The sequence below is a fragment of the Ovis canadensis genome, chromosome 7 (assembly GCF_042477335.2).
Source record: "Ovis canadensis isolate MfBH-ARS-UI-01 breed Bighorn chromosome 7, ARS-UI_OviCan_v2, whole genome shotgun sequence".
NCBI lineage: Eukaryota > Metazoa > Chordata > Mammalia > Artiodactyla > Bovidae > Ovis > Ovis canadensis.
In genome coordinates this window covers 81,002,036-81,029,682 of record NC_091251.1, presented here as the reverse complement: position 1 = coordinate 81,029,682, position 27,647 = coordinate 81,002,036, and the positions used below count along the sequence as shown (strand labels likewise).

The window sequence follows — 27,647 nt, the reverse complement described above, 5'->3', positions numbered from 1 at the left end:
CAGATTCGCGTTGATATTGGCGAGAAAGTCAGAATTATAGAATTTTGTCTAAGAAGAGAGTAAAAAAATAATTGTCATGGTACTTAACAATTCATTTATGATACCTACTCTTTCCTCTAGCGTTTCTGACATTATAACGAATCGGCGGCGAAGGGTATAAGAACCATTTGACATCGCCATTCCCACGTGTTCTCTTTCATCGAGCGACTGAGGCGCCCGCCCTGACCCAGACCCTCCGCCCCCTACCCCTCGCGAGTCGACTGGCAACGTAGCCCCCCAGCCTTTTATGGTGTCGGATGCGAGAGTCTATCCTTAAGTATGGTCTCTTTTCTCTGTCCACTGAATCCCGGGTTTCCAGGCGGGTGGCGGCCGGCAACGCTCGGGGAAAGGTGGCAGGGTCTCTGAAGGAGGCCGCCTCTTGTATTTGGGGCTGTTGGGGGCTGCGGAACCGGGCAGCGCGTACCGAGAGCGGGTTTGGGACTTCCCTCGGAACCGTGTCACTGGACGAGAGTCGGAATTCGAGGCTCTAAGCCATCTTCAGATCTGGGGAATCGGAGTCTTGTTTTGGGATAGTGAGTTAGACTGAAAGGCACCCACGCCTTGACCTTGAGCTGACAAGCAGGAGACCCTCCTTTAACTGAAAAATGCTGTCTAGAGAGAATACCAGGGCCAACACACCTTATCTGATCTGCTAATTTTCGAGGATGGATTGCTTAAACGTTTCCCTTTACGCATTACTAAAAGATGTTAAAATGTAATCTGATGTAAAAGTTAAATGAAAAATTTTATTTTTACAACTCAACTGTCTATTTTGATAGAAGAAATCCTATAATTAAAAGACAGTAAGAGCTCAGCTTTAGAGAACCTTTTAAGTCTTGATGAGTGTCTGTTAACTTTAGTTGTATTTCCTTTATTAGGCTTTTAGGTAGTACCTGTTCACAATTTGTTTTATAACTTATGTGAATTAAAACATATAATGACAGTGTCAGAGTTGTAAGAGACTTTGGAGATGAAACTTAACTGTGAAAGAAAAAGTGACCTTTGCCCTCTACTCTCTAAGGTTAATCAGGCACAATTTCCTAAACCTGCTGCAAATAATGTAAAGGGACATGTCGTAAAGTCCTATTTTATATCAATATAGCAAGTTAGTGCAGATTGGTTTAGATAGCTGAGCTATCAAATAAAGGACAGCCCTGGACCAAAAAAATGGCTCACAAGACTGGTTTCTTTCATTTCTTTTTGTTGTTAACATTTTACTTATTTGGTTTCTCTTTCAGACTTTTTTTTTTTCTGAACCACTTAAAAGTTGCAGACATCATGACTTTTAACCCTATTTTCTTCAGTATGTATCTCCTTAAGAACATACTTTTACATAGCTGCAATATGATTATCACACCTAAGAAAATAACATTCAGATTTCTCTGATTATCCCCAGAAGCCTTTATTTTTAACTCAAAAGTGCTTTTTTTTTTGATTCATGATCCAAAATTCACAACTCTTTAGTCTTGTATTCTAGAACAACTCTTTCTACTCCTTTTCCTTTATAACTTTAATTTTTAGAAAAGACCAGTCATCTTATACATTGTCCTACACTGTGGATGTTCCTAATTATTCTCTCATGATCAGAGTCTCATCAAACATTTCTGGCAAGAATACCACATAAGTGGTAGCACACTGGTTAAGGTGGTGACTGACGGATCTCCCAGTGTTAAAGGAAAGTTTTCTTTTTGTGTAACCTGTGAAATGCTTTGATACTACAATGGGTATATCCTGTTCGCCAATAACCTATCACCCTGTAGTTTTATTATCCATTCATGAATCCTGCTTAAATCACAAGATTTCCAATTACCAGTACCAGTCATGCTGAACCCAAGATTAATTATAGTGACAGTGGCTAAGGATATCAGAAGAATCACTTATTGTAAACTAAGTTTGAACAAAATTAGAAATTTGCAGACATGGTACAAATCTGCATATAATTCTGAAGACTAGAGGGTATCTCCCCATCACACCCTAGTTTTCTTGAATACTCAGAAATTTCAGAGAATTGTTGGTCCTTGTGTGTTCACCTGAACATACATATTACCTGGAAAAATAGGATATTAAGTATTTTTTAATACATAATAACACATATGCTAAAGAACTATAACCTCAGACTGAGAAAACTAATTTCGCTTATTGAAAAGGAAGAGGCTTTTCAAAAAATATGATTTAGCCAGAAGAAATTCAGGTTTAATCAAACACTTGGAGCTTAAAGGGGCCTCAGCAGTCATACTGTAATCCTTTCATTTTTCAGGTAAGAAATCAGGCCTTACTGGAGACATTCAAGCAAAGATTGGACAACTCCTTTTCCAGAACAGAAGGGAAACTCATGCATCAAGAAAGGTTTGAGCTTGATGACTAACATCTCTTTTTACTCTTAAGTTCTCTGGTTTTATATATTTTGATACAAAAATTTCTTAGCATTGTTGTAATCATTCTTAAGACCCCTTTCCTCCCTCTCCAGGTTTAAAGCATATAACAAGAGGTAGCACCTTGGTTGGATATTTGCCTCTACAATAACAAACATTTGCTTGTAGTAAAAGGTAATTAGGACCAAATAAAAGGGCAGCTATATTGCTTCTACCTCTTCTCACTATCAGGTGGTTTGTGTTGCTGTTGGACTCGATCAATCAGCATAGCTAATGATTAAATAACTGCAAAAGAGAATGCTAGAAGACTTAGGTCAGGTAAATTTGAAAATCATTTATTCACTCAATCATCTCAAATATTTTCTAGGAACAAGTTCCTTCACTTAGGTATACCATAATCTTGATACTGGAAAATATATCATTGAATGATTCTAGAGAAAAAGAGATCATAATGTTAACACAGTGGTCTTTGAGTACTAGAAACATTTTTTTTTTTCCAAATTCTCAAGAAACATTTTACTACTGTTGAAGTAAGATGAACCATTTCATTTTAAGGAGGAGATATACTATTAAGGACTGTATATTAGAAGACAGTACCAAGGACAAATAATATTTAGGGGTGTTCCTTATCTGTATCTCTTCAAAGACTTCCCAATAACAATCATTTGTCACTATGAATTATATATGAAAGGGGAAGTGATGAGTCAGCACAGTGTTACCAGCTTTTGAAACTGATACAACATTTAAAGATTTCATACTTTCTACCTCTCTGACCTCTGCCTGAGAAAGTCACATATGTGAATTTTAAACTGAAGAAATACTAGGATAGTAATAAAAACTGATTTGGGCATTATAATTTGCAAACTTGTAAATTTAAGTTCTCACAAAACAAAGGTTTCATTTAACACCTATCCACAAAAGTCATCTTACCAGTTTTCAGGCTGCTTTTGGAGTAGTAAGACAAAAGAACTCTAGTTCTGATCATTTGCCAACATTTACCACACTGCATACTGTATCTTATTCTTGGGCAGGGAGTAGAAAGCTTGGCAACCTCAAACTTGGAGATTATTGTAGATTCACGTACAGTTGTAAGGAAAAAAATACCTTGTGCCATTTATCCAGCCTTCCACAATGGTAACATCTTACAAAACTATAGTACAATCTCACAGCCAGGATACTGATATTGATACAGTAAAGATGCAGAACATTTCCATTTCAGAAGTCTCACATGGTGCCTTTTTATAGTAACATCTACTTCCCTCCTCCTCCAGCCCCTCCTCAACCCCTGGCAACCACTAATAATTTCCCTATAATTTTGTCATTTCAAGAATGTTATATAAATGGAGTCATACAATATATGACCTTCTGGGATTGGCCTTTTTCACTTAGCGTAATTCTCTGAGTTTCATCCAGGCTATTGGTGTATCAGTACCTCATTCCTTTTTATTGCTGAATAGTATTCTATGGTGTTGATGTATCAGTTTGTTTAATCATCTACCTGTTGAAGAATATCTGGATTGCTTCCAATTTTTGACTGTTATGAATAAAGTTTCTATAAACACTCATGTGCAGGTTTTTGTGTGAATATAAGTTTTCATTTCTTTCTGAAAAATGCCCAGAAGTACAGTTGCTGGCTCATATGATAGTTGTACATTAATTAATTCAACCATTGTGATAGATGTATAATGCTATATATCATTGTGGTTTTGTTTCTCTAATGGCTAACGATGTTGAACATCTTCGTGTGCCTGTTCATCATCTGTATAATCTTTTTGGTGAAATGTCTTTTGCATATTTTCCAATTGGATTATTTGTGTTTTTACTAGAGTCTGCAGGCTTCTTTACATCGTCTGGTTATTTATTAGTTATCGGTCAGATATGTAGTTTGCTTTTCTTGTGAAGGCTAAGAATTCTTTGCCCTAAAGCCCAAAGATTTTCTCCTATCTTTATAAGTTTTCATAGTTTTATGTTCTGTATTTAAGTCCCAAGTCTATTTTGAAGTAATTTTTGTATAAAGTAAAAGACTTACTTTGAGGTTAAATTTTTCGCCTATAGATGTACAGTTATTCCAGCACTATTTGTTGAAAAAGCTGTCTTCACTTAACTGCTTTTGCACCTTTACCAAAAATCATTTGGTCCTATTGTGTGACTGTTTCTGGTTCTCTGTCCTGTTTTGTTGATCTATGTGTCAGCTTTTCCACCAATACCATACAATATTAATTACTATACCTATGTAGTTGTCTTGAAATCAAGCAAACTGATTCTTCCTACTTATTATTTTTTTGAATTTAAGTCCATTTGCCTTCCATATAAATTTAAAAATAATCTTGTTCATATTTATAATAAATGTGACTGAGACCATGACAGGAATTGCATTAAGCCTGTATATCAATTTGGGGGAAATTGACATCATTACTATGCTGAGTCTTCCAGGCCGTGAACACAATGTGTCTCTCCATTTAAGTCTTTGATTTCTTTCATGAGCATTTTATAGTTTTCAGCATACAAGTCTTGTAGGTGCTTTGTCAGATTTACCCTTAAATCTTTTTTGAGTGATTATAAATGGTATTCTGTTTTTCAGTGTCCATTTGTTCACTGAAAGTATATAGAAATACAATTTTTGCATGTTTATCTTGAATCCTGTGATCTTGCTAAACTGTTTTGTTTTAGGAGTTTCTTTGTAGATTCTTTGGGGACTTTGGGATTTTCTGTGTTCACAGTCATGCCATCTGCAGAGGGACAGTTTTATTTTCTTCCTTTACAGTCTGTATGTCTTACTCCTTTTCTCGAGTTACTGCACTGGGTAGACCTTCAAGCAGTATGTTGAGAAAGAGTACTAAGGGCAGACATCTGGCTTTGCTCACTATCTTAGGGCAAACTATTCAGTTTTTCACCATTAACTGTGTAGTATAGGGTGTAGGATTTTTTGTAGGTGTACATTACCAAGTTGAAGAAGTTCCCCTCTTTTCCTAATTTTCAGAGTTTTTATCATGAATGGGGACTGACTTTTATCAAAAGTTTTTTTCTGCATCAATTTATAAGATCATATGACTTTTATTTTTCCATCAATTAAAATGGTGAATCACATTTACATATTGGTGGATTATATCTGCTATTGTTTTGTTCAGGATTTTTATTTCTGTTTCTTATGTCTATTTTATGCAGATATTTTTCTATAGTTTTCTTGTATGTACTATCTTGTCTAGTTTTAATATTAGGATAATACTAAATTCATGAATAAGTTGTTAGATTTATGTATATAAAGTTGTTCATAGTTCTGTTCTTTTGAATCTGCAGGGTTTATATTAACCATATCCTGTTTTATTCCTGATAATGATAATTTGTGATTTCTTTGTTAGTCTTGCTGGAGGTTTGTCTATTACAGTCTTTTCAAAGGACCATCTTTGTTTCATTGATTCTTGTTTGTTGCTTTGTTTTCATTTTCACTGATTTCGGTTCTTTATTATTTTTGTCCTTCTACATACTTTAAGTGGGTTTATTTTGCTCTTGTTTAGATTCTTGAGGTTAAAAGAAAATAAAAACATAGACTGTTGATTTGAGACAGTTCCCTTTTTAAAATTTACTTATTTGGCTGTGTTAGGTCTTAGCTACAGTGGCAGACTCAGTAGTTGTAGCGCACTGGCTTAGTTGCCTTGCCGCTTATGGGATCCTAGTTCCCCTACCAGGGATCAAAACCCACATCCCCTGCACTGGGAGGCAAAGTCTTAACCACTGGACCACCAGGGAAGTCGCATGAGACATTTCCTCTTTAATATATGCATTTAGTACTATAAGATTTTCCTCTTGGCACTGATTTAGCTGTGTCACACAAATTTTAGTATGCTGTATTTTAGTTTAATTAAATTCTTGAGAGTTCCTCTTTGATTCATAGATTATTCAGAAGTGTATTGTTTATTTTCCAATGTTTGGAAATTTTCCAGTTATCTGGTAGTGGTTTCTAGTTTGATTCCATTGTGGTCTAAGAACAGACTATGTATGATTTCAGTTCTTTTAAATTTATTGAGGTTACTTTATGGCTCAGGATATGGTTTATTTTGGTATGTGTTCCATTGGCACTTGATTGAAAAAATGTGTATTCTGTGGTATTACATTAGGGCTTCCCTGGTGGCTCAGACAGTCAAGCGTCTGTCTACAATGCAGGAGACCCGGGTTCGATCCCTGGGTCAGGAAGATACCCTGGCGAAGGAAATGGTAATCCACTCCAGTACTATTGCCTGGATACATGAAATGTTCTGTAAATGTAGATCGTATCCTATTGGTTAATGGTGTTAAGGTTTTTAGAACCTTGTGGATTTTGTTGAGTTATATTATCAATTGACGGGAGAGGTTGGTTTAAATCTGCAACTATACTTGCCTTTTTCTCCTTTCAGTTCTTTCCATGTTTTACAGCTGTGCCGCTGACGACGCACATATCTAGGAGAACTGTGTCTTCTTGATAGATTGACCTTTAATGTCCTTTTCTGTCTCTGGTAAATTCCTTTGCTCTGAAGTCTACTTAATCTAGTATTAATATATGCACTCTTTCCTTTGGGTAAATGTTTGCATGATAAATCTTTTTCCATCCTTTTGTTTTCACTCTGTATCAGGAGTCAGTTTCTTGTAGACAACATATATTTTGTCATTTCTCTAATCCACTCAGCCAGTCTGTCTGTTGATTATTTACACCAGTTATATTTAATCTAATTGCTTATTAAGGCTGAAATGTGCTTTTTTGTTTTGTTTGTTCTAGTTTTTCTTGCCTTACTGTGGATTATTTGAATATGTTTTGGAATATATTTTTATTAATCTAATATTTTTGAGTATTATCTCCTTATGTTGTTCTCTTCTAATGGTTGTTCTAGGTATTAAATGAGATATACAAAGCTTATCATAGTCTAATGGTGTCAGCATATTACTAGTTTCAGTGAAGTGTGGAAGCCTTACTTCCCTTTACTTACCCATTTATTTAGTTGTTCTTCAGTTGCTAAGTTGTGTCTGATCTTTTGTGCTCCTGGAGTTTCCTCAAATTCATGTCCATTGAGTTGGTGATGCTGTCTAACCATCTCATCCTCTACCTCCCCCTTCTCCTTTTGCCTTCAATCTTTCCTAGCCTCAGGGTCCAAATAAGTCAGCTCTTTACATCAGGTGGCTAAAGTATTGGAGCTTTAGCTCTGGCTTCCAGTGAATATTCAGGGTCGATTTCCCTTAGGATTGACTAGCTCGATCTCCTTGCAGTCCAAGGGATTCTCAAGAGTCTTCTCCATCACTGCAGATCAAAAACATCAGTTCTTCAGCGCTCAGTTTTCTTTATAGTCCAGCCCTCACACCTGTACATGACTTCTGGAAAAATCATAGCTTTGACTATACAGACCTTTGTTGGAAAAGTAGTTTTTCTGCTTTTTAATACACGGTCTAGGTTTGTCATAGCTTTCCTTACAAGGAGCAAGTGTCTTTTAATTTGGAACCACGTCAGACAGTAATTTTTGCTTCAATTGTCAAATATAATTTAGGAAACTCAAGAAGGGAAATGTACTGTACTTACTCATTCTTTCTTCGTATGTTGTTCCTCCCTGATGTTCCAAGCCTCCTTTTATAATTTCGTTTCTGCTTAGAACTTCAATTCTTTTCAGGCAGGTCTACTGGCAATGAATTCTTAGTTCACCTTTGTTTGAGAATGTCTTGATTTCACCTTCATTCCTAAAGGGTACTTTTTGCCAGATTCAGGTTTCTGGGTTGACTGGTGAGAACTCTGCTGTCATCCTAATAGTGTGTCCCCTATAGATAAGATGTCTCTTTTTCTCTTGCAGATTTTAAAATTTTTTGTCTTTAGTTTTTAAATGTTTGACCGTGATGTATCTTGATGCGGTATCTTTGTATTTACGATTTTTGGAATACAATTTAGTTCTTGATCTATAAACTTCTTTCACCAAATCTGGGAGGTTTTCAGCCATTATTTCTTCTAGTACTTTAACAGCCCTGCTCCTCCTTCTCTTCTTCCAGGACTCTAATAAAACAAATGTTAAATCTTTTGGTACAGTCATACAGATCCCTGGTACTCTGTTCATTTTTTTTCATTCTATGCAATATTTTTTGGTTATTCAAATTGGATAATTATGTTTTCTGTCTTCTTTCACAGATTCTTTCCTCTATTCCCCCATTCTCATTCTGCTGTTGATTCTGTCTATTGAGCTTATTTGGGGTTTTTTCCCTTTCATATTTTTCACTTTTTGCTGAGCTTTATATTTTCTTCACTTGTTTTAAACATTCTTAATTGTTCATTGAAGCAGTTTTTTTATAATAGCTGTTTTTAAATCTTTGTCAGATAATTCTGGTATCTCTCATCTCAGTGTTGGATTTTTTTTTTTTTTTTGAGATCTTAGTTCTTAGTATGAGGTTTTTTTCTTTTTAACCTGGAGATTTTGCATCTTGTATTTTGAGACTAGATTTAAACTGTTTCTTACAGCTGGCTGCCCTGACACTGCTTCATTGGGGAGAGGAGGGCATCTCATTACTGCCAGGTGAAGGTATAAGTACAGGTTCCTCACTCTGTCACTTGAGGGGCGTGTGTGTTTCAGGGATCTGGGCCACGTTCCTCATTTCTGCTGGTGAGAGTGGGAGCTGTGGCTCTCTACTGGGCCGTCATTGGTCTCTCCCTGGCTGAAAGGGGCTGGAGTGCCTCACTACTGCTCCCCACATAGCCTCCACTGACACCACAGGAGGGTATGGCCTCATTACCATGGGGCAGCAGGCAGGTCCTGATCGCAGCTAGGGCTCCTTTGATACCACCCCAGAGGGAAGGGAGAAAGGTGTTTCATCACTGACAACTGAGATGGAAGGCTCCCCATGCTGTTTCCACTGACACTTAGGGGGAGCAGTCCTTATTAATGCCCAGTAAGAATTAAAGCCCCTGTTCCCTAATAACCCTTCTCTGATGCTACTCTGGTGTGGGAGTTGGAGTGTCTTGTTACAGAGCCTGGTGAGGGGAGAAGTCTACCTGGCATACGCTGATTTGGGTAGAGATGAAGACCAGAGTTTTTTCTGTGCTGGCCTGGAGTACAGCAGTTATTGTTTACAAGTTTTCTGTTTTATAGGCTTCCCCATTCCTAGCCCTTTGGTGGAGAAGATAAGCATGTAATGTCCAGGGGTTTTAGTTGTACTTAGTGAGACAAATAGCAAAAAGCACATCTACCTCATCCTCCCAGAAGCACAAATCCTAAACCTCATTGTATGATATATTAACAGAATCCTCTGTTTCTTTGACTGGTTAGTGATATTTTATAGCAGTCATAAAGTACACCTTACCTCAGAAGCATAGCTGATTTCATAACTAGCACAGTACTTGGTACATAAATGTTTACTGAGTGATTATCTACCCACATCTATCTAGCAAAATTGTAACCGTTAAGATCTCAAACTGTAAAAACAGTTTGAAGTTGATACTAGAAAATGATGTAATAATTAGGTTTGGGTTTCTATTGTGTCCCATAGTTGGAGGGTATGGAATCAGTGTTTCAAGACTTAAGTGAGCAAAGAGTAACTATAATGGAAGTATCTTACCTGGAACATAACAATGATGATAGTCACCGCAATACCTAAAAAGCTGTGACCTTTAGTTAATTCCTGGTATTTTTCAGGTAATTTATGTAGTTAAAATGTATATCTCATTTACAAAGCTGTGAAATAAAATAGGAATAAAGAGCATTCTTGATAACTTTTTAGGTGTTTATGGAACACTCGGTTGCCTGAATGTTGGATTAATCTAAAACCACTACTGCATTGTTTGTAGCAGACACCAAAGAGTTTTTGTAGAAAAGATAGTTTATGTTACTGCTAAACCAACGATTCTCTAAAATACAGTGCAGTTAGACTTTTGGAATATGACTAGGATAGTAAGTAGAAGACAACTGGTGCTTCCCCTGGCATGTGGAAAAGATAACTTTTTAAAAATGGCAGTAATACTCATGAACATACAGGATAGGGACAAAAGAGGAGGGAAGATTAAATGCAAAAGAGGGAACGTTTTATACATGATTGGGAATGCTGGAATGGAATTACCATTGATTGCATTTGTTATTCAAAATGAGAATTTTCACGGTATTAGCTAAGAATGTATACATATCCAGTTTTATCTTTTTTGTATTGGTTACCAAGAAACTCAAAGCTAAATATAATACATATAAATTCTGTTAGTTTGCAGTATACATAGTTAGCATTTGTTTTTTCTTCCTTTACATGTTGTTTCTGTTTTAAACAGCTTTGTTTTATACAAGTCTTTTATATATTTCATCTGTTTGATACAAATCTTTTATATATTTCATCTGTTTTAGAACTAGCCAGGATAGAATAAGTAATGTGACACCTTCCTGTGTCAGAATTAACTGAGCCTGTGTCCTCCATTTAGGATATGTGAAAATCCCAGTAATTCAGAAAGGCTCTTTGACTTCCTTATCTTCACTTCTCTGTTGCCCCCAAGCTAGATCACAGTGTCATATATTCAGAAGTTTCTGGTAGGTCTTAAGTAGATGGTGTTTGTAAAAAGGATCTTTAATAGCACTGGCCTAAGCTGTGTTAGCAACCAGTGGAACAGTTAACTTAAGTACTCATAGAGACACCAGAGATTTCTTTCCTATAAAATTCTACTATGAATGGGGCTTTAACCCAGGGCTTTGCAAAGTAACAGCAAACTGTCTTAAAATTGGAGATTTAGATATATAGGGATTTTGGGTCTTATAGCTAGCTAACATTAAAAAATTAAATTCTAAACTATGAGTTCTTATTAATGACCTGGGAAATTGGGAGGCGTGGCATATAATTACATAATCATTTAGAAATCTATAAAATTTGAACAGTAATTTCAAGTAGACGTGTTTCAATTCTATTTCATAATCTATTCTTGTTTTTATTACCTTCAATTAGCCTAAAAACATTTGTATACAGACTGACAAAACTTTTTACTTTTAAATCAGGTGACTAATAACGTACCAAAAGAATATGGCTGCACAAATACCAGAATCTGATCAGATAAAACAGGTAAGGTAATATAATTAAGGAAAAGGGATTTTGCAAAACAAAGGCATTAGTGGATACAACCATGTCAGTCAGTGATCTCACAAAATATTTATATTTCATTTCCACAGATGGATGTTAAATGATATGAAGTTAATTTTTCAGATAGTTTGAAAGATAATCCAGGAAAGGATAAATATTCAACTAGAAAATCTGACTATATTTTGTAGATCATATTATACCCATTGAAGGTAGTAAAAGAACCTTTCAAGTATTACGGGCTATTTTGCCTAGATACATCAGTATTTAAAACATTTGTTTTAAAAACCTGTTATTAAAGAAACTTCTAATTTGTTTGTAGTTTAAGGAATTTCTTGGAACCTACAATAAACTTACAGAAACCTGCTTTTTGGACTGTGTCAAAGACTTCACAACAAGAGAAGTAAAACCTGAAGAGGTATGAAAACGGTTGCCCACTAAAAATTCTCTAAGGTCATCATAATATAAATGGGATGCCCTCAACATTTTGCTTGTTCCAAGTTATTATATGAATTTAGGCTATCTTTATTATTATTATTATTGAAGGATAATTGCTTTATAGAATTTTGTTGTTTTCTGTCAAACGTCAACATGAATCAGCCTTAAGTATACATATATCCCCTCCCTTTTGAACCTCCCTCCCATCTCCCACCCCATCCCACCCCTCTAGATTGATACAGAGCCCCTGTTTGGGTTTCCTGAGCCACACAGCAAATTCCCATTGGCTGTCTGTTCTACATATGGTAATGTCAGTTTCCATGTTACTCTCTCCATACATCTCACCCTCTCCTCCCCTCTCCCCATGTCCATAAGTCTATTCGCTATGTCTGTTTCTCCACTGCTGTCCTTTAAATAAATTCTTCAGTACCATTTTTCTAGATTCCATATATATGCGTTAGAATACGGTATTTATCTTTCTCTTTCTGACTCATTTCACTCTGTATAATAGGTTCTTGGTTCATTCACCTCATCAGAACTGACTTAAACGTGTTCCTTTTTATGGTTGAGTAATATTCCATTGTGTATATGTACGACAATTTCTTTATCCATTCATCTGTTGATGATCATCTAGGTTGCTTGCATGTTCTAGCTATTGTAAATAGTGTTTCAATGAACAATGGGATACATGTGTCTTTTTCAGTTTTGGTTTCCTCACTGTATATGCCTAGGAGTGGAATTGCTGGGTCATATGCTGGTTTTATTCCTGGATTTTAAGGAATCTACATACGGTCTTCCATAGTGGCAATATTAATTTACATTCCCACCAACAGTGCAAAAGCATTCCCTTTTCTCTACATCCTCTCCAGCATTTATTGTTTGTAGACTTTTTGATGTTGGCCATTCTGACTGGTGTGACATGATATCTTTTTGCAGTTTTGATTTGCATTTCTTCTAATACTGAGCAATGTTGAGCATCTCTTCATGTGTGAGTGAATTTAGGCTATCTTTTATATGTTCTATTGCTCAGAGGAACTTAAACAGCCAAGGACTCTGTGGCATTGAGTTGAATGATATCAAATTTAATATCACAGCCACACTGAACTATGGCAGACTTTTTATTTTTTATTTTTTTTGACACTTGATATTTTAATAAGGTTCAGAATCCAGGCCTTTGAGAATGAAAGTTCAGTTCAGTTCAGTTGCTCAGTCGTGTCCGACTCTTTGCGACCCCATGAATCGCAGCACACCAGGCCTCCCTGTCCATCACCATCTCCCGGAGTTCACTCAGACTCACGTCCATCGAGTCAGTAATGCCATCTATATGGCAGACTTTTTAAAGAGAAGATGCCAGGGACTTGCTGAATATTGTTCCACAGCAAAGATTCTTTTTTTTTTTATTGGAGGCTAATTACTTTACCCTATTGTAGTAGTTTTTGCCATACATTGACACGAATCAGCCATGGATGTACATGTATTCCCCAAAGATTCTTAATAATTAGCTTTTAGTCAAGATGCCCAGGCTAGAGAAACTTGACACAGCTCTCCTATCTGACTCTGAGAACTCAGGTTAATTTTTGAAAAAGCAGAGCTTGAATCTGGTGGCTCATATTGCATAGATGGACTCTGAAATCTTAACCAGTTCCAAATCTTAACTTTTGACAATCTCTTCAAAACATTTATGTATTTGCTGAAAGTGACATAAACTTCCTCAAGTGGAAGATGCTGATAAATTTTCATGCCAAGAACTTAATATATTAATAGAACCAACAATTCAATAAGCATTTGTTAAATAAATGACAAAGTTTGAGAGATGCTAAGTAAAATAGTCTTATTAAAAAGTAAAAAGTTGAAAATTAAGAATGGGGAATTCCCTGGGAGTCCAGTGGTTAGGGCTCTGTGCTTTCACTGCTGATAGCCTGGATTCAATCCCGGTCAGGGAATGAAGATCCCACAAGCTGCACCACATGGCCAAAATTATAATAATAATAGCAATATTGAGAATGACTTTCTCATTAAAAAGGAACAAACCTGCTACTGGACCTTCATTTTGACAATCAGAATAACAGATGGGAATGTGGAATTTCACTTACTACTGAAACGTACCTACAGAAAATCTAGTCCAAAAGGCAGGGACTTACCATTGTTTTTAGTACCTACAAACTGGTAAGCATTCAGTATGTACTAATTTTTATAAATATATGAAGGTATTAACAGTTGAAAGCTATGATCACTTGTGACTTATTGATACCATTTAATTCTCAAACATATTCAAAGAAAGGAAAGTACCCACTGGTTATGCTTTTTGAATATGTACAGTATTTTTAATTAATATTTTTGTGTTGCCTCTTGGGTCTTTTTATTTCTAGACTACCTGTTCAGAACATTGCTTACAGAAGTATTTAAAAATGACTCAACGAATATCTATGAGATTTCAGGAATATCATATTCAGCAGAATGAAGCCCTGGCTGCCAAAGCAGGACTCCTTGGCCAGCCACGATAGAGAAGTCCTAACAGAGGGACTTTTGATGAAAGATTGCCAACAGCTATTGCATTGGAAATGAGGATCCACCTGATAGAATCCTCTGAAAGCAGTAGCCACCATGTTAAACCACCTGTCATGACTGGCAAATGGAAACAACTGGAGAAACAAAATTGTTATATACAGGAGTAATCAAAATAGAAGGTCTTATTGTTCAGTGAAAATAATAAGATGCAACACTTGTTGAGGCCTTAAGATTCAGCAGCTTGGTCAGTTGATTAGAAAAATAAACCATTGTTTCTTCAATTGTGACTGTTAATTTTAAAGCAAAATATCATGTATGAGATAGAAAAAATTTTATTACTATAAGTAAAATAAATGGAAATATCACTGAGCAGTTGTTTATACTATATAATTCCATAGCATTCTGACTGGACTGTGGATACGTTGAAGTGTTTTTCAATCACGATCATCCTCCAAGTATTCCTGTTCATTCATGTCTGCCTCAAATTGCTGGTAAACACATAAAATAGTTACTTGCTAATCATTTTAATGCATGATCCTTTTCTTTTCTCCCTTCTTGTGCCACGGTGGGCACTACACATTCTTATCCTAGCTACATTTTCATATATCTTCAGGAAACATTCCATCTGACACTGCTTGGTAATATTTAAGAGCTGATTATTGTGCTTTAGTGGAGACTGTTGCTTTGCATTTTGTTTAAAAGCTGAGAATCCACCATGAACGATTCCAAGTTAGACCAACAGTATACAGTATATTCTCAGCTACTGCATGTGATCAATTGTAATAAAAAGTAAACCAAAGTTAAAGTAGTGCCCTAGAGCTAAACAATTCCATGCATTTGCAGGAAATTCTAATCGATGTATAAGTACATGCAGCAGTTTGTTATCAAATGAAATTCATTCATAAGCCAATTTTTTAATAGGTATCAGTCCACTTACGAATATAAACTAGTAATTAAGAGAATACTAACTAGCCTATATGTTTAAATTTACCAAAGTGATTTGTCATATTGCAAAGTAGAAGTATTATTCTGCTTCGACAATTTACAGTTTTCTATATTTGTTCTATAGGCCATTAGGTCATTTATCTAACAATACCACTTATAGGCCTCTGTTGACACTGCAGTCAGTCAATAGCAGTGATGTCTTTGAAAGTACAAAGATAAACAATGTTAACTTTAAAGTTGAAATGTTAAAACATGTATAATACTCAACAAAATATACAATCCATCATAGTCAAAGGAACATGAAAGAAGAAACTTGTTTCATCTTAAGAAAAGCAAACAAAAATTCAGAGATGTTACTCATTTAAAACTTGGGGTCATTCACACACATACTTTGCTATTTTTATCTAATCAAGCCCAACATGGTTATTTACAGTGTTCAGTTAACAAAGATAAATATGTGCTTACCTGGCAAATAAGGGGAATTTTGTGCAATAGCATCTCAAATACCTTGGGAGGAAGTGTGTGTTTGAAAACTTTCAGAAGTTCCTGTGGTTGCCCACACACCAAAAGGGCATTGCTGAGATGTTCAACCCCCATTCGATCCTCTCCTGAATAGATTGATAAGTTTACAGCAGGATTTTAAAGTTCCTCAAACATATATTCTACAAATTATCAAGAAAGCTCCAATCATTAAAACTACAAAAGCATATCAAACTAAAGACTATGCTAAGTCACTTCAGTCGTGTCCGACTCTGTGCAGCCCCACAGATGGCAGCCCACCAGGCTCCCCCGTCCCTGGGATTCTCCAGGCAAGAACACTGGAGTGGGTTGCCATTTCCTTCTTCAATGCATAACAGTGAAAAGTGAAAGTGAAGTCACTCAGTCAAGTCCAACCCTCAGCGACCCCATGGACTGCAGTCTTCTAGGCCACTCCGTCCATGGGATTTTCTAGGCGAGAGTACTGGAGTGGGGTGCCACTGCCTTCTCTGAGACTATGAACAAGTCTCAAAAAGAATAACTAGTATAAACGGAAATGTTGAGCTGCCTGTTAGATTCACTGTGATCAGGCTACAGTGTGAATAACTTTCTGACCCAAATTACCATTTAAAAGTGCACTCTTGAACTGGAAATGTTCATGTTCTGCAATTCGGGTATGCAAGAGGGAATATTGAGTTTATTTGAAAAAGGCTGGTGTCTGTAGTGATGAGTTATCTTTACCTATGTGGTTGATGAAATATTACAGATGAGACATCTTGATATCCTAGCTAAATGAGACTTTTACAGAATAGACTGTATTATTAAAGAGCTGAAGCACAATTTAGTGTAACCATGAATTATGTATCTAGGGGAAGACAGATGAGTTTTAGAATGACTGGCTATAAAATAAGAATGAAAATTTGTGAAGAGTGGAAATTAATGATAGGACTTTAAGTTAAAACATGTAATGACTTAATCTCACTATCTCCTTTTAGGAAAATCAGGCAAAGATCAATTTAAGGTTTCAAAGCTAATTAATGCCAGAATTAGTAATAGCACCCAATTTTCTGAACCTTGAGACTACAGTGTGCTGCCTCTCCTGCACATGTTTTCTAATAACAGAAGTTGAAATTTTGACATATTTAATACAACTGAGTAGGAAACAAACACTTTGTATCAAACCCTTTAATGAAAGAAAAAGGGATAATAGTGACTGCTCTCAAGTTGATGGAGCTAACATAACCCCAAAACTAATCAGTTTGGTTAATTACGTCAACCAACGATTAAATCCAATCAAATTAGCTAGTCAGAAATTTCTATGAAAAGTTTTGGCTCTGTGGTCCCTCTGGTTACCTAGACATAAAAACAACTGAGACGGCTATACAACTACCTGACAGCAAAGCAGTGAAGCCTGGGTTGGCAGTGGTGGCAGAAGTGACTGGAGAAAACATTACAGAAAATTGGCTGAAAAACTATTGCATTGGAACAGTGTTTCTCAACCAGCGTGGTAATAACCTAGGGGAGTTTAAAGATTAATAACTTGTATATTACATCTGGAGAAAACCATAATTTGAAAAGATACATGCACCCCATTGTTCACTACAGCATTATTTACCAAGGCATGGAGGCAACCTAAATGTCCATCAACAGATGAATGTTAAATAAGATGTGGTACATATAAACAATGGAATACTACTCAGCCATGAAAAAGAACAAAATAATGTCATTTGCAGTGACACGGATGGACCCAGAGATTATCATACTAAATGAAGCAAGTCAGAAAGATAAATACACTCTCATATCACTAACGTGGAATCTAAAAAAATGACACAAAGGAACTTATTTACAAAACAAATAGATTCAAACAGAAAACAAAGTTATGGTAACCAATGGGGAGAGACAAATTAGAAATCTGAGATTAATTTATACACACTGCTAAATACAAAATAGGTAACCAACAAGGGAACTATAGGGAACTATACTCAAGATCCTATAAGAGAAAAAATCTGAAAAAGAATATATGTATAACTGAACCACTGTGCTGTACACTTGAAAGTAACACAACATTGTAAACTAATGACACTTCAATAAAAAAATTCTGATACCTGGGTCCTACCCCAGAGATTCTTATTTAATTGGTTTTGGGTTTGGTGGGGATTTAAAGAATAAGCAACCAATGAGAATTTCAGAAATAAAATAGAAGTATATAACCCTAAAAGTGCTAATTATTTTAGGGGCTCACAGAAATAATGTTATCATCCTGGAGAGAAAAATTTAAAAACTCAAGTTTGCAATTTTTATCATCATCTCAATATTTGTAATATTCACCTCTATATCTATGATAGCTCTTAAGGATTAAATAAAAATAAAATATAATAAAATTATTTTTCTTTTTATTTATAATTCATCATTTTCCTATCCATATTTATAGTGTCCTAACTCAAAAAATGTTAAAGATGAAAGGGTCTTTGTATTTTAATTGCCTCTATATCAAAGGAGTATCTAGGGCTTCATCCAGACTTGTGTGGCCCCTAGTTTATGTAATCTGGGGCCCCTTTTGAGAAAAAGAATATGAAATTAAGAATACAAGATTGGCAGGAACCTTCCCAGAACCTTCATAGAGGCCCTTGGAAATGAAAGTCCTTAAAGCTTATGTTTCATCATCTTGTGTAAAATAACTCCTATTTACGTCATTTAAGTCAGCTCTAACTATTCATTTTGTCACTAACATTTAACAGACTTTTTAGTCCATTTATAATAATACCTTAAAGAAAATAGTTGTACTGAATAAAAGTACTGAAATTTCAAATTATAATGATTAATATGCAATGCCTTTGAATGGCTTTTTCATTTCTTAAAACATTTAAGACATTGGATTAAAAAATATTCTTGGATAATGCTATGCGTTTTCCAGGATTTTGACTTACTTTTTGCTTTTATAAATCCTGGAGGATGTTACCCCTCTAAATGCAGAGTGAAAAAAAGTCTCCAAAAATGACAAAAAAGAGAAGCAGAAATAGCTGTAGGCACTGTGATATACATGGGAATTTGCAACACATGAAAAAAAGACATAAATGGGTGTGGTGCTCATTCATCCAACAATATCATTAATGCTTTACATAAGCTTCAAAACAATTTTTCTTTCTAGCATTAAACACCACAATAGATATTACTATATACAATGTTTATAAAATACTTATATTATCTACCATCATTTTACCTGACAACATTGTGAAGTTTCTCAAATCCATCTTGGCGTATGTGAGGATAAGTCATAATTCAAAATACAATTCGTGGTCATTAAGTGCAAGGTACCCCCACAGGTATCATTACACTGAATGATCACTCATAATAATTTTATCATCAAAGTAAGTATTTTATTAAGAATATGCTTAGGCAGGAAAAATCTTATAAAGAAGTTATTTTTTTTTTTTTTACATTTTCATTCATACAACATTTAGTCATTTGGAAAACTCATTTACTTAGAATTTTATCTGACAGTAAATAAGGTGTTCTTGTATTTGGCTGTGCTTCTCTCTCTGCCCACTTCGAAGACTGCAATATGAACTTGAATACAGACTCTTAACAGAGTGGAGCTGGACAGCAATGAAGTGAAAATGCTGGGACAGTGTCTCTTTAACTGAAGCAAGCTGGTTAACACATCTAGCTAGTTAAGTTTTTTGACATAAAAATACCAATCTATAAATATTTCTCAAACATCAATTATCATAAATAACTGCTTACAAAAGTATGTTTACATTCTTACCTCTGGATAAGCAAAGTTCTCCCATTCGTACCTCTTGCAGAAAAAATTCTTGTAATTTTTCATTTTTTGCTGGATCCCACAACTAAAAGAGTCAGAATATTTAACAATAAGTAACAACTGTAAGGTATATGGTTACTAGGCAAAACTGAGGGCTTCTCTCGTTGCTCAGCAGTGAAGAATCCAGCTGCCAATGCCTGCCTGATGCAGAAGACTTGGGTTCCACCCCTGGGTTCAGAAGATCGCCTGGAGAAGGAAATGGCAACCCACTCCAGTATTCTTGCCTGGGAAATCCCATGAACAGAAGAGCCTAGCAGGCTAACTTTTATTTTAAAAGCACATCTTGAATCTAGTCTCTAAATGCAGAGTATGACAAATGCAGTTGCTCTTTATATTTAAAACAGTTTCTTAAAATGGAGTTATAATTTCAGGCAACTAAAAAGAAAAGCAGAAAAACATGGCAGATGGTGGCTGTGACTTGTCACCAGGCACATTTGATGGCCTTCCTAGATGGCACCTTGTGAAACCAGCACACCCACCGTCTGCCAGGCTGCAGCCCGGCCAGCTTTATTCTTCAGTTACCTTAATCCTTTGACACCCTGATCACCATTTTACATCACCTTTTGTACTTTTCCATATATTTTCATGAGTTATATTGTCATTTAGATCTAACAACTCTGAGAAAGTCAGTCAGTCGACTAGGGTAATTTCTTAATTTAGCTCTGGTTATAATTGTAAAAAAAAAAGTTGAACCTCACCCTCCTAAAAGAAAAAAAAGAAAAACATGGCATATTCAAGTTTGGTTAAGATGTTTGTAACAACCTCACATTTTACCCAGCTTGCTAAGTACACATAGGAGAAATCCACTGTAACCAACTCTAACAAAGGTAGCTTTCTTAGTATGTTGCAAACCTATTTTCTTGCTTAGAGTATTAACACTGCTTGTTGATTTAGCAAAGGGCATGGTGGGGGTTGACAGGGCAGTTGGTGATATTCAGAAGGATGCTATGGTTTGCTACAGCCTGTTTCAAGAAAGTGACCAGGTTCACAGGATAGGATCATCACTGGTACTAAGCTAAGAGCTGTCTTTAAAGCTAACATGGGCAAACCATGCTCAAAGTATCCACTCCACAGTCACTGCACCTTCAGTCGTTTATATCTGGAGGGTTTTTGTGTTTGTTTTCCCCACGAATTATCTTTTTTAAATAGGATGAACCAGCAGATTGTAAGCTTTTCTCAGCAGACATGCTGATGATCAGTAACAATCACAAGTTTCATTCAAGAGATGTTTAGTGAACCGGACACTGTAGGGAGAGCTGGCGAGGGAAGAAGATCTAGACTCCTGTGCCCATCCCCACGGAGCCCAGAGTCTAACCAAGAGAAAAAAGCATGCCTGAGATCAGTAACACATCAGCAACAAAGTCCAGTGTCTTCTGAGGCTCAAAATATTCACACGTTCCATTTGGTTGGGAGACCAGGGAAAGTTCCTCAGAAAAGATGGCATTTGAAATGTGGAGAAGCTCAGTGAAAGTCTGATGAAGAAAGAATACAAGTGGACTTCCCTGGTGGTCCAGTGATTAAGAATCCGCCTGTCAATGCAAGGGACACAGGTTCAATCCCTGGTCCAAGAAGATTCCACATCCTATGGGGCAACTAGGCCCGTGTGCCACAACTACCGAAGCCTGCATGCCTGGGAGCCTATTCTCTGCAGTGAGAGAAGCCACCGCAACACGAAAGCCCTCACACTGCAACAAAGAGTAGCTCTCTGCTCCCGGCAACCAGAGAAAGCCCACATGCAGTAACAAAGACCCAGTGCAGCCAAACAAATTAAATAACTTTTTTAAAGAAGAAATCCTAAGTGGTCTAATTTAAAAAAAAAAGTACAACTGACACAAAATTGCAGGGAAAATATCAAGTGATCTTACGTAGCTGGATTATAATATGGTGAATGAAGTAACAATGATAAATACCAGTTGCTGAAGCCCAGCTATGGACTGAAAGCTTTCCATATATTATGTCTAATTCCTAGGAAAAGAAGGCTATCTATATAGAAGGCACCCATGATGCCAGGTCCACGGTGCGAAGCTAAGTGGATTCATCTTTCATCTGCAGAGTAGGGAGCTGCGTTACAGAGCTGCAGATTAGAAGGGATTTATTCTAACAGCATAAGAGGTAGTAAGACAAGTTAGGAAATTATTATAATATTCTGGGTAAAAGGTAATATAAAGCCTGAAGTAGTGAAGGAGCAATGGAAACAGAAAGGGAAAAGAGTATGAGATGGTTGTGCGTGGTTTAGTGGCTGAGTCGTGTCCAACTCTTTTGACCCCATGGACTGTAGCTTGACAGGCTCCTCTGTCCATGGGATTTCCCAGACAAGAATACTGGAGTGGGTTGCCATTTCCTTCTCCAAGGGATCTTCCCAACCAAGGGATGGAACTCCCATCCCCTGCACAGCAGGCAGAGTCTTTACTGCTAAGCCACCAGGGAAGCCCAGAGTATGAGACACAAAATAGAAAAATAAGAATTGGGGATTGACTGTGGAAGATGAGGTTGATATTTGAGCGGGGTCACAACAGAGAGCAATATCAGCATCACAGGGAAACAGGAGAAGGAACACTGGCAAGGGATGAGATGATGAATTTACTTCTGAACACACAAAGCAGAGGTGCCAACAGGATATCGAAGACTACAGAGTCTGGCAGGCAGGCAAAATCTGGGGCCCCAGGTCTAGAGATCTGAGTTCACTTAGTGAGAAGAGAAGGAGCTTCTGGGGGCACAAGGGATTATGCAGAATCTGAGATCAGTGTTTCACAAAGGATGGGCTTAAGGAGCTATTAAAACTGCAGTTTTCTTGGGTTCCACCTAGACCTACCAAATCAATTTCTCTGAGTAGAGCTCAGGAATCTGGATTTTTAATGAGCTCCTCAGATGGCTCTTAAATTTTGAAGTCTGAGAATTACTGCCGGCATAACCACTGGGCTCCCTCTGACCTCCTAAATCACAATGGCTGGTGCTTGGGTCAAATAATCTGTTTTAACAAATGCCCCAGGTAAATCTAATGCAGATGAATCACAGACCATGCTGTGGGAAACAAAAAGGGCTGGGCTGAGGAAGAACAGAGATCCTGTAAGTAGGAAGAGATATCTTTCTGTGCCTTAGTTTATTCATCTATAAAACTAGAAGAACAGAGTTGTTATGAGAATTATATAAAAGAACATTTGAAAAATCCTGCTTCTGCCTCTTCCTTATTTGACATAAACAGATCTTTATCATTTCCCTCCTGGACTGCCACTGATTTTCCTGTCTTTGACTTCCCTCCTCCACCCCATACTTCAAAAAGAAATAATTGCATCCATTTCCTGAAATAAAGTCACCATCACTGGTTATCCACCACAACAGAAAAATTTCAAAACTTTTAAATTTGGCATCAAAGACTTCCACAATAAGACACCAAACTACCACTCAGCTATCTCTTTGGCCACACACTTTAAATATTGCAATTTCAAGGTCTGTGCCTCTGCACAAGCTGTTTCTCTCTGCCTACAATAATCACGGCATCCGGTCCCATCACTTCATGGCAAATAGATGGGAAACAATGGCAGACTTTATTTTGGGGGGCTCCAAAATCACTGCAGATGGTGACTGCAGCCATGAAATTAAAAGATGCTTATTACTTAGAAGAAAAGTTATGACCAACCTAGACAGCATATTAAAAAACAGAGACATTACTTGGCCAACAAAGGTCCACCTAGTTAGTCAAGGCTGTGGTTTTTCCAGTAGTCATGTATGGACATGAGAGTTGGACTATAAAGAAAGCTGATGCTGAAGAACTGATGCCTTTGAACTGTGGTGTTGGAGAATACTCTTGAGAGTCCCTTAGACTGCAAGGAGATCTAACCAGTCAATCCTAAAGGAGATTAGTCCTGAGTGTTCATTGGAAGGACTGATGTTGAAGCTGAAACTCCAATACTTTGGCCATCTGATGCAAAGAGCTGACTCATTTGCAAAGACCCTGATGCTGAGGAAAATTGAAGGCGGGAGGAAAAGGGGACAACAGAGGATGAGATGGTTGGATGACATCACTGACTTGATGGACATGAGTTTAAGTAAACTCCGGGAGTTGGTGATGGACAGGAAGGCCTGGCGTGCTGCAGTCCATGGGGTTGCAAAGAGTCGGACACGACTGAGCGACTGAACAATAAACAACAATATTCAACAAATATTTGTTGGGTGCCTACAATATACTGGACACTGTTCTAAGCACTGGGGAGACAATGGAGAGTAAAAACACAGACAAGGTCTGCCCTGGTGGAGTTGATTCTAGTAAACAGAAAGCATTAATAATCACACCAACAAACACTAACTTCAACTATTTATAAGGACAGAGAAAGGAGAGGGCCATGGAATTGACCCAGGGTCTGCCCAGGGAAACCATCTCCTCTCTCATGCCCAGCCTTGAATACTCCCTCTTCTACTTTCTTTGTCAACTGTACCTTTTTTCTCTATGAGACTCCATTTTGAATCCCCAGAAATCTGTGTCTCCTGTTCTCCACTACCCTTTCATCAGCAAGCATGAACTACCTGTTCTTTCTGGAAAGTTTATCTCCCATCTCTCATCACCAATTTGCCACTGACACCACTACAGTTCAGGACTTTGATTACCTCTTACCTGAACTGCTGCAATAACTTTCCTTTTCTTCAGTCCATCTAGCACACTCCTGCCTGATCTAACGTAAAAAGTTTTTTTTTCTCCCCTTATTTTAAAAACAATTCCTGCTCAGAAATCTTCAGTAATTTCCCCCATTGAATCTGAATTTTTTAACTTCAGGTCTTCAAAGCCTTCCCAGATGCAGGGCCCTTAATTAGCTCTCCAACCTCACCTCCCACCATCCCCAACTGTGACTCCTTTCTTTGTCAAACATTTACTGAATAGAGGGATCTGCCACCCCCAAAGTCTTCCATGAAGAACTGCATGTTCCAAAAACAGCCACAGCAATATTCCCAGTCTGCTTGCACTTCCAAAACTTGGCCTCCTCTAACAAGAGCTGGAGTCCATTTCCTCTCCCTTCAAAACTGAGTGGGTCTCAATGAGGCAGAACTGGCAGCACCTGGCAGGCTCCATGTTTTCTCTCAAATATATGTATAAAGAAATACATATATACAACCGACCCTTGAACAACATGGGTTTTAACTGCCAGGTCCACTTATATGTGTTTTTTTTTTTTTTTCAATAAACAGTGCTACTGTGCTACAGAATCTGCTGTTGGTTGAATCCTCAGATTTGGAACCACCAATACAGAGGGCCAACTATAAAGTTGTATTCAGATTTTTGACAGAGAGAAGGGTTGCTGCCCCAACTGCTTGCTGTTCAAGGGTCAGTTGTGTGTATCAACACACACACACACACACACACACAAATATATTACAAACTTGCTTACCCAGTACGACCCTTCCACCATACTGTGAGGAAGACCATGCCACAAGGAGAGGACCTGTGTAGCTGTTCTGTGCAACAGTCCCAGCTAAGTGGCCAGCCAGCATAGCTGCCCGATATGTGAGGGAGTAAGCCTTCAGATGACTCAGCAGGTAGCCCTGGGGATGCTAAGTCGCTTCAGTTGTGTCCGACTCTGTGCGACCCCATCCCTGGGATTCTCCAGGCAAGAACACTGGAGTGGGTTGCCATTTCCTTCTCTAATGCATGAAGGTGAAAAGAGAAAGTGAAGTTGCTCAGTCGTGTCCCACTCTTTGCGACCCCACGGACTGTAGCCCACCAGGTTCCTCCATCCGTGGGATTTTCCAGGCAAGAGTACTGGAGTGGGTTGCCATTTCCTTCTCCAGGGGATCTTCCTGACCCAGGGATCGAACCCAGGCCTCCCTCATTGTAGCCAGACACTTTACCATCTGAGCCACTGGGGAAGTCCGTGGAACAAAAATGTGATATCCCCACCCCACCCGACTCATACTGAAGATTCAGGAGTAAAATAAGATAAAGTTTTAAGCTCTAAGGTGAAAGTAGCAATAAGTAAGAACACCTCCATGATAACCTTGCCCTGAAAGTGATCATATGCTTGCCTGGAAAATCCCATGGATGGAGGAACCTGGTAGGCTACAGTCCGTGGGGTCGCAGAGAGTCGGACACGACTGAGCGACTTCACTTTCACTTTTCACTTTTATGCACTGGAGAAGGAAATGGCAACCCACTCCAGTGTTCTTGCCTGGAGAATCCCAGGGATGGGGTAGCCTGGTGGGCTGCCGTCTGTGGGGTCACACAGAGTCAGACACGACTGAAGCGACTTAGCAGCCTCCTCTGTGCTCCTGATGTTGTTTACTCGCTAAGTTACGTCGGACTCTTGCAACAGTAGCCTGCCAGGCTCCTCTGCCCGTGGAGTTCTCCAGGCAAGAATACTGGCGTGGGTTGCTATTTCCTTCTCCAGAGGATCTTCCCCACCCAGGGACTGAACCGGGGTCTCCTGCAGTAGCAGGTGGATTCTTTACTACTGAGTCACCAGGGAATGGGAGAAGGAAATGGCAACCCACTTCAGTATTCCTGCCTGGAGAATCCCGTGGACAGAGGAGCCTGGAGGGCTGTTGTCCATGGGGTCGCAGAGTCAGATACGACTGAAGCAACTTAGCATGCACGCACGCATTGGAGAAGGAAATGGCAACCACTCCAATATTCTTGCCTGGAGAATCCCAAGGATGGGAGAGCCTGGTGGGCTGCTGTCTATGGGGTCGCACAGAGTTGGACATGACTGAAGTGACTTGGCGGCAGCAGCAGCAATAGCACTAGGGAATCCCCTGTGCTCCTGTTACATGGGGCATGTTCTTTCGCCATTGCTAACCTCTGCCACACTTAGAACAATGCCTCACATGGGCAGCGACTCAAATGCGAGGCGCTCAAATTAGCATCAACCGAATGAAAATTTCACAGAACAGCCCAAGAACGCTCTGTTTGAGAAATGAAGTGAGTTGGTTAAGTTGGACCAATCACCAAGATAACTGTGATTATCCTTCAAAGGGAAGGGAAAGTCGCTCAGTCGTGTCTGATTCTTCGCGACCCCACGGACTGTAGCCTACCAGACTTCTCAGTCCATGGGATTTCCCAGGCAAGAGTACTGGAGTGGGTTGCCATTTCCTTCTCCAGGGGATCTTCCCGACCCAGGGATCGAACCCGGGTCTCCCGCCTTGTAGGCAGACGCTTTACCCACTGAACCACCAGGGAAGCCCCAAATGACTTCGTAACGACTGATCAAATTCCATTTTGGAGAAAAAGAGGATACATCCTGTTTCTGAGCTAGAAGAAAGGCCTCGTAGAACAGGAGTGGGCGGTTCAGCACCGTACCTGGCCGGGCAGACCTGGGTCTCTTTAAGTGCCTGGTGTGGCTCAGGACGGAGCGACTGCGCACGCACGTGGCTCAGGAAGGGCAAAGGCTCCTCATTCTTCTTTTTTATAAACTAAACGAAGTGCCTTTTCCTACCACGTTATTACTGCCTTTTCACGACCCCAGATTGTTCTTGCTTCCTTCCTTCCTCCCGCTGTCGGACAATAAAAGCTAAATATTGCCCGAGCGGAAGCGGGGTGCGGGCAGGCATCGAGGCAATGGGAAATGGCTGCTCAGGAAACCGCCAGGGACCCTGAGGCCGAGCCGCTACCTGCACCGGCGGGAAGTTACTCACTGTAACGCCACCTCAGCGTCGCTAAAGCACTTCACCTGGGCGCCCCGTCCCTCAGCCTTTCGCTGCTGGGCTCTTCTTTCTGCAAACACAACGTGGCACGTGCTGGTCGTGAGCCCTGCAGATGCCTGCGTGCGCCCCGCGGGCTCCTGTCGCCCCGGGGGCCCGCTCAGCCCCGCCGCCGCCCGCCCAGCCGGGCCCGTCGCGCCTCCGCCGCCGTCTCACTCACTCTCCCGCAGGCGGCGCTTGAACGCGGGGTCGCCACGCCGACTCCGGTCGAAGTAGATGCAGTAGCCAAGGAAGGCGATGGCGCCACAGGCCGCCAGGAGGCCGAGGACCGTGCGGACGCAGGGCATCCGGCCGCGGGCGTCCCACGAACCGAGCGT

General features: G+C 38.8%; 2 protein-coding genes across 3 annotated transcripts; one reads left to right on the top strand and one right to left on the bottom strand.

The window, feature by feature from the left end:
* The first annotated feature begins 1 nt into the window (after window position 1).
* TIMM9 (translocase of inner mitochondrial membrane 9) lies at window positions 2–17,928 on the top strand. 2 transcript variants are annotated; one of them, XM_069596715.1, is made up of 6 exons: window positions 176–316; window positions 2,297–2,385; window positions 2,507–2,585; window positions 11,378–11,441; window positions 11,779–11,874; window positions 14,264–17,928. In XM_069596715.1, exons 4-6 carry the CDS (start codon window positions 11,403–11,405, stop codon window positions 14,396–14,398), a joined length of 270 nt encoding a protein of 89 aa, XP_069452816.1. In that variant the 5' UTR covers window positions 176–316; window positions 2,297–2,385; window positions 2,507–2,585; window positions 11,378–11,402; the 3' UTR covers window positions 14,399–17,928. The 2 variants fall into 2 exon arrangements, with proteins under 2 accessions (XP_069452815.1, XP_069452816.1); XM_069596714.1 differs by lacking the exon at window positions 2,507–2,585 and having other exon boundaries at window positions 2–316.
* TOMM20L (translocase of outer mitochondrial membrane 20 like) lies at window positions 14,719–27,617 on the bottom strand. The gene is made up of 5 exons (XM_069596713.1): window positions 27,491–27,617; window positions 27,300–27,343; window positions 19,591–19,672; window positions 15,813–15,955; window positions 14,719–14,890 (listed from the first exon to the last, which is right to left on the bottom strand). Exons 1-5 carry the CDS (start codon window positions 27,615–27,617, stop codon window positions 14,837–14,839), a joined length of 450 nt encoding a protein of 149 aa, XP_069452814.1. The 3' UTR covers window positions 14,719–14,836.
* Between the last annotated feature and the right edge of the window lie 30 nt (window positions 27,618–27,647).

What these genes read in the sequence shown, in the direction of transcription:
- TOMM20L (XM_069596713.1), bottom strand. Translation starts at nt 27,617, where the DNA reads ATGCCCTGCGTCCGCACGGTCCTCGGCCTCCTGGCGGCCTGTGGCGCC. An exon ending in CAAGCGCCGCCTGCGGGAGA is followed by an intron (nt 27,344 to 27,490) that starts GTGAGTGAGACG and finishes TTGTGTTTGCAG; the next exon opens with AAAGAAGAGCCCAGCAGCGA. An exon ending in AGAACTTTGCTTATCCAGAG is followed by an intron (nt 15,956 to 19,590) that starts GTAAGAATGTAA and finishes CAATCTATTCAG; the next exon opens with GAGAGGATCGAATGGGGGTT.
- TIMM9 (XM_069596714.1), top strand. Translation starts at nt 11,403, where the DNA reads ATGGCTGCACAAATACCAGAATCTGATCAGATAAAACAG. An exon ending in AATCTGATCAGATAAAACAG is followed by an intron (nt 11,442 to 11,778) that starts GTAAGGTAATAT and finishes ATTTGTTTGTAG; the next exon opens with TTTAAGGAATTTCTTGGAAC. An exon ending in GAGAAGTAAAACCTGAAGAG is followed by an intron (nt 11,875 to 14,263) that starts GTATGAAAACGG and finishes TTTTATTTCTAG; the next exon opens with ACTACCTGTTCAGAACATTG.